Source organism: Triticum dicoccoides, unplaced genomic scaffold (assembly GCF_002162155.2).
Source record: "Triticum dicoccoides isolate Atlit2015 ecotype Zavitan unplaced genomic scaffold, WEW_v2.0 scaffold11093, whole genome shotgun sequence".
NCBI lineage: Eukaryota > Viridiplantae > Streptophyta > Magnoliopsida > Poales > Poaceae > Triticum > Triticum dicoccoides.
Genome location: NW_021176669.1, coordinates 1 through 10,756, shown reverse-complemented (window position 1 = coordinate 10,756; position 10,756 = coordinate 1). Strand labels below are relative to the sequence as shown.

The 10,756-nt window shown below is 44.1% G+C and overlaps 1 protein-coding gene and 1 long non-coding RNA gene across 2 annotated transcripts in view; one reads left to right on the top strand and one right to left on the bottom strand.

Moving 5' to 3' along the window:
• The window catches only part of LOC119342952 (S-(+)-linalool synthase, chloroplastic-like), a 32,088-nt gene extending 30,235 nt beyond the window's left edge, over positions 1-1,853 (top strand). The window contains exons 5-7 of the mRNA XM_037614219.1: positions 315-453; positions 910-1,149; positions 1,310-1,853. Of these exons, the coding sequence (XP_037470116.1) occupies positions 315-453; positions 910-1,149; positions 1,310-1,582 (652 nt within the window). The 3' untranslated portion in view covers positions 1,583-1,853. The remainder of the gene's footprint in view (positions 1-314; positions 454-909; positions 1,150-1,309) is intronic.
• A 4,704-nt stretch (positions 1,854-6,557) lies between these two features.
• Positions 6,558-8,419, bottom strand: LOC119342955. The gene is made up of 4 exons (XR_005165820.1): positions 8,386-8,419; positions 7,752-7,966; positions 7,522-7,665; positions 6,558-6,840 (listed from the first exon to the last, which is right to left on the bottom strand). It is a non-coding gene; the product is annotated as an uncharacterized LOC119342955 (long non-coding RNA).
• Between the last annotated feature and the right edge of the window lie 2,337 nt (positions 8,420-10,756).

The following is a 10,756-nucleotide window of genomic DNA, read 5'->3' as shown; positions in this document are numbered from 1 at the left end:
AATACATCCAATGAGATATTCATACTTCTTTAACTTTGACATATAATATATGCAGATGTTTTAATGTTGGTTTGAAATCAACATTGTGTCTTTATGAGAAATATTTTAAAATATTAATAGTTTTCTAATTATCTATTCTATATTCAAGCAAAAAGCAAAAAATATTGCATATTAGAGATTGTTTAGGTCCAAAATGGCATCTACTTTGCTAATGGAATAAAAACTCAATGATTACTTAAGCTTAAGACCATATAAATGCTATAAAAATATTGTTTTTATCAAAGTTTCACACAAAAATTGCACATTATTGACAGGTGGGATCTTGCAGCTGTTGATTCACTCCCGAGCTACATGATATCATGTTACAAGGCTCTTTACACTATCACAAGTGATATCGCCGATATAGTCAGAAAAGAGCATGGATTGAGCCCTATCAATCATCTCAAGAAAGCAGTATGTCTACTAGAATGGTTCTTTATTTCTCCTTAATTTGATTTTTCCTAAGAAACTAAATATAACAACGGTACCACCTATGTTCCTATCTTCCGTCCATCGTCTCCATCCCCACACCACCTCCTCCGTTCCCTGTTTTACTGATTTTCCCAACCAAATTTCCTTGAATCGTCTTAACTATCCCATGTTTTATTGGCTTATCACACAAAATCACATTATTTTCTTTGGTAAGCCTATAAGTAATAAGTACTGATTCAGTTATCAGCTAAAGTTTCTTTTTGGTATGTAGTCGCACTAACACTAAAATGGCATGTAAATCGCGATGATTACATACAAAATATATGTGCACCTGTTGCAACACATGCACAATTACCTAGTTGTATTTACAAAAGTAATAGAAAGTAAAATAAGAGTGGAAAAATTAATCCGACATGCTTGCCTTTTTTCTTCTTACAGTGGGCAACTTTGTTTGATGGATTCATGATCGAGGGCAAATGGTTATCTACTAATCAGATCCCTACATCCGAGGACTATCTAAGAAATGGGATTGTCACTTCAGGAGCTCCACTTGTATTCATGCATCTTTTATTCATGTTGGGGCATGAATTACCAGAGGGCAACAATGACGACATCCATCGGATCATCTCCTGCCCTGCAAAGATAATGAGGCTCTTGGACGACATGGGCAGTGCAATGGTCTGAACACACCAAGAACTTGATCACATAAGAACATAGGATTAGCACTAACAATAATTTTAGATAAATTCATTCAGTTCATAGCATGGCGGGTCAACATCCACGTCAATATTGACCAAATAAGGCATGATCTAACATTTTCATTCTTTGTCTTATGCAGGATGAATCCCAAAATCGGCTAGATGGATCATACAAAGAGTTGTACCAAAGAGAAAATCCTCGTGGTGATGCAGAGAAGCACATGTTGGAGATGATCGGGAGTGAATGGGAGGGTCTGAACAGGGAATGCTTCTGTCCGACAAAGTCAACACTATCGCATAGCTTCATGACAGCATCACTAAACTTTGCGAGGATGGTCCGCGTCATGTATGGCTACGACGATGAGCAGAAGCTCCCCGTCCTTGAGGATTATACAAGGATGTTGCTCTTCTAAATCAATCATGCATTCTATCACATTATATTGCATATAAATCTTATAAATGTAGTGCATTAGTTTTTGGTAGGGTTGTCACGTAGGATGTTGACTAACATCCTGCACAATTCGCATATGTGTTTCACATGATAAGATGATAAACATACATGGGAACAGCCTACAACTCCATGCAGTGTTGAAATGTATGATGAGATGCATATGAATTGATAGGCACTGGACGCTGCGAAATACTTTGTATATGAAATTGTGAATGTATGAAAAGATTGTTGGTTTGTGCAACATTCTGACGATATGCAGATAGTTCTGGTGCCTGAGATGGCTTACATTTAGTTCTAGCAATGCTCTCTGTACACAATAAGGCAGATGGGTAGACACGAAAAAATATATTTGAAAGGATACCAATCTCATAAGGGCAAAGAAAAACACCCATTCGCAGGAGACCCACATTGCAAACAGGGTTTTGGTTTTCCCAATTTATGACGGGGACCATTCATATACAAGTGAAATAAAATTAAGAGCTGATACCCACATCACTGACAGAAGTATGTTGGTAGTTGCTAGAACCTTCTCCGGTGGGATTTTTGTCTCATTAAAGACAAAATAAATTGTAGACAGAATTACCCACACACGTAGCAAAGAAGTGTAAACTGGATGGTACACTTAAAATTCACTGGAGTGCAAATATATTATATAGCGGATTATTTGATTTCTGTCTAGCATTTCACACCAGCTAGCAATTACGGGTGCATCATTCAAGAGGCCGCACGGATATTGGATATATATTAAGACAGTATTTTTCTTGTAGCTGTGGCGGCGGGCACAGTCGCGCCGTAAGAAAAAGGAAACGGCGTGCCGCTTGTAAGACTTCACGGCTGATCAGCAGTAACTGCCTAGTAGCACAACATATTCGACCAGAACATCAGATGGGAGCCACGCCAAAACTTGCGCATCAGAGACTATTCCCGTGTCCTCGAACAATTGACGACACCCCATCAGTATTAATATAGTGTTGGTGCCGCCTCCTCTCAGCGCCGCTTATCTGCTTCCTATCCTCTCAACTCTCTCTTGAGTTTCTCTCTACTCTCAAGAACACACAATGGAGAAGAGTTAGGCATGCAGACTCAGCTGGCATGCAGACTAAAAATGCTCAGTCCACGGCCTACTTTGTAGCTAGTCCAGTAACTAACTCACAGAATACTACTCCCTCCGTTCCAAAATAGAGATGACTTAACTTTGTACAAAGTTAGTACAAAGTTAGGTCATCTACTAGCAAAAGAGCCCGTGCGTTGCCACGGGAAAAATAAATCATGACATGTCCCTAGCGCTCCATCAACGTTGCGGCTTTTCCTCCTCATCACTACCGCCGATGGTGGTCAAGTTGTCCGCCTATTCACGATGAATGATGAATCCTAAGGTGACGAGCTTGGTAATAACACTTAGCACACTACTTTCGCGAGCTCTTTCCTGCAGCCTCGTCTATTGACGGACTTGTAATGATTGTGGGCACCATCCTTGTGTCATCTACACTTGATGCATGCACCATCCTTAATATCGGTGTAAACGAACTTTTACTATCCACTGTATTGAGTAACCACTGCTTTCCATGACTACTTTGACAATCCCATGTTTATCTCAAATATATGTGAGTATATAGTTAAAAATACCTCTTATTCTCACCAGAACGGCGAAGTACAAACTGAGCCCATGAACTAAATTCTAGATTATGCAAAACAATTTAAGATCACATATGTTTCAGATTTAAGAAGAATATGCACCTATGTTATCAATATTAAAAAGCAGAAATACCAAGCAACCCTTAGGGAAAGAAGGCTCGTATCTTATAAAACATTCTTCCCCTGTATACTCTTCATTGAATTTATCAATTAATCCACATTCTCATCCATGAACGCATGCATCATATGAGAATTTCAGCAAGCACAGATTAGCTAAATAAAAATCCAACTACGTCCACATAACAAGTTAGGTCGAAAGAGAAGACACGACACATGCGGCCATGGGATTGAGTTTTCTCGAACATGTCCGGTCCTGTGGCAGGTCGACCGACCTGTAATGATTGTTGGCCCACCCCTATCTCATCTACACCAACCCCACATTGTGTGTAATCTTTTTTTCATAGGGTGCAATTGTTCAGGTCTAGAGTCATGCAATTGTTGCTAGATAAATTTGAATGAAATTACTAAAGGTCTTACATGATGAAGCTCGCCGGCGAGGGATCGAATTCATTGAGAATGTCACAGACGATTCCTACGCATCTTCCATCCTATCTGAATCATCCGAGCCTAAATCTGATGGGTAGTTCACACGACAAACAGTTGATACAATAAACAGAAAACAGTAACAACAAAGCATCATATAGTAGCAGCAAAAATCACATTCCTTTCTCTCTTATTTTTTCTCATAATAGCAGCAAATTCGAAACCCGTCCTAACTCAGGAGAGTATCTTATAGTGGCCGCCGCCTTGTTGGACACATGCCTAAACCAACCGTAGCACACCAGCCCCAAGCACTGATCCAGTTTCTCTAATAAATTAAAAATTAAACTGTAATAGGGATGTGGCAAAGTCAGTAGCGGTGGCATCAACCTAGGGATTGGCCTTGAGGCCGCGGAGCTTATAAAGCTTGATTTTTTTTTGCTTCACCTGTAATGCATAAAAAATATCAGTTCATTCACCAAGACTTGCTCACGTTTCATCATGGGATATTTTCTTTTGATGCTCATATGTGCTCATGAATTATAGAAATCAACAGGAGCTTAAGGGCGTCGATTCAGGGATACAGACCAAAAAAGCAGACCAAACGGTAATTAAGCAACATTACAAATTGATTGTAAAAAGCAACGATACATCCACATATATTGGGATACTGGCCAAAAAGCAAGTTAAACAATTTACACTACTTGAACACACCATATTGATTGTGAAAATGCAGTCCAAGCCGTACAAATTCCATTCTAATATATAACTGAAAAAGAAAGGATTTTCAAACCATGTATGTACAGTTGTACACTACTGCAACAGTACAGTACTCCAGTTCATACAAATACTGCAACACTCGTCTTGTGGAAAAAATTACCATGGGCATATCCTTAGAGGAATAGGGGATATCAACAGCTCGAGAATTGATTCTGGTGGAGAAGCACATGAGTTTGCTGCTGAGGAGCTGTATGGTGATGTCCGAGAAGAACAGCCGACCGACAGAGACTCGGATAGACGGAGCAGTTGTTCAATCAGAGGGCTGTTGGCAGCCAACCCAGGTGTGGCCGAGTGGACGTGAGATACAGTTCGAGTCCTTCACCACGTAAATCTTTGGCAGAGGTTCCTTGAGGTCTGTCTGCACAAACCCAAATCAGCCTGAACAATCCCTTTGTTGTCTTGAGCAGGAAAAGCAAAAACAATAGCCATGTCAATTTTTCAAAGTTGATTTCACACCCGGTGCAAAAGCATGGAGATTCCTTGTGGTTAACTCGTGCTTCGAAGAAAAAATTATCCCTGTTGCGTTCTCTTTTCGAAAGGTAACAACTTGGAACAATACTAAACACATCTTTTCACATGCTAAATGCATTTAGGGCCTCTCACATCCAATGCTGCATGAATCTCCTGCCTGATCATGTCCTTCTAACTGAAGTTTGATTTTACCCTGAAATATATGTGCACGGTGAGGACTGCACTAACTTTGTCGCCCCTGCTGCAATCAAATTTGTCAATATTCATAGACCATATTCCACAAATACTCTGACTTTCTAATGAGAATTAGAATTTAGGGGCCAAATACTTTCAGATTTGGGGAGAAAGTTATAGATAAATGCGTTGCCGTGAAGCCTGATGCCCTTTGTCTTGAAGCTCCTGTACTACAAAATATATATCAGTTCAGTGTTGTTCTAATCTAGACCGTGAATCATGTTGCTACCTGCTGTTTTCTCGAGCAGGGACTTGTCCTTGTCGTCAGCCTATGGCTCTGGAAGGGAGAGAGGGAAGGAGGTCTCACCATTATATGAGTAGGAGGGTGCTGGAATCCATCTTGCGCAGTTCTCCTCCTCCAAGTGCAGGTCGCCCTGCCGCCGGCCGGTCACCGGAGGCGCCACCGCCAGCGACCGTCTCCGTCACCTTGCGCCCATTCTCCTTCTCCTTTCTTCCTCTCTTTCCTCTCTCCCTCATGCCCTGTCTCTCTCTTTCTCTGGACGAGACGGACGCCGCTGCGAGCAAGCCCCCGCACCAGCCGCGAGATCCTTCCCTCATCTTGCGACACTTCTCCTTCTATGCCTTCCTCTCTTTCCTCTCCCCCTCACACCCTGTCTCTCTCTTTAACTGGATGAGCAAGACATCGCCGCCGCCACCGGAGCAAGCCGCCGCACCGGCTGGCAGATCCGCCGCGCCCGGATCCGCGCGTCTTCCTCGCGCTGTCGAACGCTTTATCACTTTGAAAGGGCCGCGGGTTCAATACAGGAAACTACAGGGTTTCTTGCAAAAACAATAGTCAGAACGAAGGGTTTTCTCACCTAATAAGGGACCGCGGGTTGAATATTAGAAAGTGCAATGGCTTTTTTGCAAAAATGCGCGACGGACGACCAGAAGCAATGCGTGGTTTATTAGTAGGTAAGACTAGCAAAAATGCCCGTGCGTTGCAACGGGAGAAAAAACGCTATATATGTAGGGGGAGGGGATTATCACTTCTATATGGGTAAAGGTAAAGGTAGTCCTACCATTTTCAAATTGTCGGCATGAGTGCTAGAGCTATTATCCCAGACATTTTTATGCCCAGATAAATCAAGTACTCCCTCCGTCCGAAAAAGTGTGTCCCTCAAATGGATGTATCTAGCACTATCTTGGTGCTAGATACATCCATTTGAGGGACAAGCTTTCTTGGACGGAGGAAGTACTAATGATATCACTTAATTGTACCAATAATATACTTATGTTACATCACCCAGAAAAATATTATGGTAAAAAGGAACGGATTGAAAAATAATTGGTTCGCAATCATATATGCATGCAGGGGATCAATATTTTGCTTCAAAGTTCTATGAAGAGTTTGTGGATCATGCCTCATTACATTCAGAAGAAGAAAATCTTGTCATCTGTAGGTGGGCGCTAGCACTCTGCAGGAGTTGTACCTTCGAGATTCATTCTCAAGTAAAATTCAGAAGTGCAAAAACAGATCTAACAATAGTCACAGTACAACTCCAGCTTCCTCGTTTGTTAACTTGCCGTTGTTCTGATGTAGATTTGGCACCAGCCTCTCTAGCAGAAGGAAAATCCATGTCAATAATAGACTCTGAAAACTCAATGTACATACTACATGAAATCCTTCTGAAGTGTCTTTCTGCTTCCACAATAATAATAAAAAATTCTACTTAAATGACTGTCAAAAGGGATACTTATTGTAGATTACATGAGGAGCCAATAATTGTTTTTACCTAATAGAAAACAACATGTAGAGAATATTGTGTCAATAAAATCAATCCTTGGTGATTCAGAAATGGACGATGAACTACACGTACATGATGGACCCTAGACTACCAGTGTGACACTTGATGTTGGTTGTGTTGCCAAAGTTACAACAGAGTTGCTGCTAAATTGGTACTCCACATAAACAAAGTCCACCATTGCTGCTAAACTGGTAATCCACATGAACAAAGTCAATCAGCCATGTACCAAATTTATCTCTGAACTGTAAGTACGCGAAGGACACAAAACCTACTACGAAAACATAAGTGCCGAGTCATCTAATTCATACTACTACTTAGTCTAAGGTGATAAGAGTAATGGTAAGTAGCCATTGCTGGGAGATGTGATTTATTGTTGCATACTACATTGTACATGAACATTTTACAAATGCTTATAATATATAAACATCAATTTATATATATCTACATGGGAGCATTTCAGAGAACACATGGTGAGCATGAATGTCTCACAAACCTGCAGCTTCCTAGATTTCGATGTCTCATACATGGTGGTGGGCAGAAGCTGCAGCATGTTACTCCTTAGCTTGGGGGGCCTGGTCATGGAGGACCCTGCTGGCCAGGGGGCAAGAGGGAAGCAGCCAGCAACACCCACGTAAACCTGTAGCTTTGCATCAAGGCGCCTCTCATGCCAACTACAACAGCAAATTTTACAGAGTTGGAAGCGGGTAGTGGAGGCTTACTCACATCAATCGGAAAAAAGGACAAAGGACGTCGGATCTTGATGATGGGTAGCTGGGACCGATGACGCGCCTGGACAACCTGAGGCAGCAGCACAATAGCTCTATCGTGCTGGCGTCTGGACGTTGATCCCTGGCACCACGGTAAGAAGGCAGGAAGGAGAGGGAGCTCCCAAAGGGCGACGGCGACCTGAGATCCCTCACGTCGGCAGAGCCGTCGACCTTCACGAACCAGAAGTGATGGAGAAGCAGCATAGTAGTACAGGTCAGTGCTTGAATGGATACTACTGAAATATGCCCATGGGATCCAAAGAAAATAAGACATTAGCAAACAACATATACGGGTTGGCAGCACATAGGGACATATTCAGGAAATCAAGCATGTGATTTTCTTAGAGCTAGTAAATTAGTGATGTTATTCTTCGTACCAAAATTCTGATCAGCAAAAGTATTGGGCCAGCTGAGAAAATGGAGACTGTTTAACAAATAGTAGCATTATACATGTAATCTAATAAAGATACATTGCAACAGCTTTGCTTCTCATAGCAACATCTTTGCTTAGTTAGATAGTGGCAGTGTTTGTCTGCCTTTCAATCAATATACCAAATATGCTTACGATTAGCATGAAGGGAAATACTCACATCAAAATCCCATTCACTATAGAGGCCAGGATCATCTACATTCCCCCATATGTATGCATAGTCGATCACTGTATCCCGCGAATCCTGCAAATCCGAAGTACTCAATCCTCTTTTCGTGGAACAGTCTAGTGAAGAATTGCTCTCTAAGTGCCAAACGAAAAGTGGTCTTTCATGATAGAACAAAACCAATTGATAGCAGTTTTATCTGTGTGCTCCAAAACAGAAGGCTCAATCATGAAAAGGGGTGTCAGGATAACTGATTTGAACTAAACATTCCACTGAATTTTGCAGCTCGACATGAATCCGGCTAACATGAGCTGAAGCATAGACGTAGGCCGGCGAATGGACTTACGGTCAGTGAGATGCCAACAACTTCCCTCACATACTCTTCTTCTTCAAATGTGTCCAGCACATCGAGCTCCCCATCAGTGATCCCCTTCCAAACCTGCAGCGTAGACACATGAACAGATTTCCACTTGTTCTGCACTTCAACCGTTCCATACTGACAGTACTCGCAATTGTTCACATCTTAACTTGCAGTGGACAAACTAAGAAATTAACACCAAGTATACGGGATGTGTGTGCGTGGGACGCTCACCTGGGAGAGAATCGCCGCGAAGAACACCCCCGACGGCAGTGTGAGGTCCTGCACGTCTTCACCGGCGCCCTTGTCGTCGCCTTAGCTGCCCTCTCCTCTCTGAGCGGACAATAGTCACCGGCGCCGCCGCAGGTGAATCCCCTTCCGCGGCCGGGAGCGCCGGGAGGCCGAGTCGGTCGAGGACGCAGAGGAGGAGGCCCTGTCGGCCTTCGGGGAGTTGCTGGCGACGTGGGCGGTCCCGTCCATCGAAAAGGGGCCCGCTGGAGTTGAAGCCCCGCCGCTGGACCTCCTCCCGTGCCTTGTAGATCGCCTCCATGTTGTCCCCGGAATAGGATCCGGCCCCTACCTCGCCTCCTCGACCGGATCTGGCCGGAGATTGCCGCCGCCGCGCCCGGCATCGTCTGCATTGGAGCCCCATCTCGCTCGGAACTGGCGAGGAACGCCGCCGCCATGTACTTGGACTTGAAGCTCCGCCGCTGGAGCTCCTCCCGCGCCTCCTAGATCGCCACGGCCTCGCCTCCTCGACCGGATCTGGCCGGAGATCGCAGCCGCCGCGCCGGGCATCGTCTGCATCGCGGCCAACCTTGATCTCCACCTCGTCTCGCTCGCTAGCAACCGAATAACAAAATGCAGGGTCCTTTTTGTAAGAACGACGTATATCATAGTATCCACTTAAAAAGGGACCGCGGGTTGATTTCGAAGAAACGCGGGGACGTTTTTGCAAAACTACCATGACGGACGACCAGAAGCAGTAGCTGGTTTATTAGTAGGTAAAGATTTTGGAACGGAGGGAGTACCTAGCTCTACCGATCAGCTTTGCATGGTGCACGTGATCACAACTTAACGTGCACACCCTGCAGCAGCTTGGACTAAATGCATGACTCAACAATGCTCGTCCTTGGCTGCCCGTCCTTGCTGGCCAACAGCACACCCGCGCTCATCGCCCCGGCCACCCGCGCTCATCGCCCCGGCCGCCCGCGCTCGCCGGCTATCTGCTCTTGTCCTTCAACAGGTCGCCCTCATTGCAAGCAGGCCTGCTGCGTCCGATGCAGTAAGGACATGTCGTCTTCCCAAGCATCATGTAGTCATTCGTAGCGTTGTCGGCGTGGTCATGGCAACCTCGGCCGCCGGTTGCAGCATCCCGAGCTGCCCATGGTAGTAACTCCGATGATGTCGTGTGGCCATCCGAGCTGGTGTTGGTTCAAACAAAAATAGATGATGGATGTAGCAAATTATGTTGCTGCATGCAGCTCCGTCGCATCGACGCTCGACTAGTTCCAGCAAATAAAAATGCCCCCCGTAGCGAATTTATATGCCGGTTGTAGCATTTTCCCACCATGTTTGTAGCTCTGTCGCGCCGGCGGTGGTAGCTGACGGTCGACTGGTTCCAGCAAAAATCAATGTTGGATGTAGCAAAATAATTCGCTGGTTCCAGCAAAAAATCAAAAAAGTAGGACGGTGGTAGCAAAAAAATTGAAACTGGTTTCAGCAAAAAGAGATGGATCCAGCAAAAAAGCGAAAATTGAAAAAAGGTAGTAGCAAAGAACATATATGGTGGTAGCAAAAAATGTATACGGTGGTAGCAAAATTAAAGTTGGTTCCAGCAACAAACACCCTCAATTAGAGATTCTAGAAAAAAGTTACTGATTCCAGCAAAACAAAAACCCACTTGTAGCAAAAATTGCAGCTGATTGTAGCTCCCATTGAGGCCGGTTCCAGCAACTCGTTCGCCCACTTGGTGGGGAGCTTGCTACAACGTGATAGCTGCAGCGG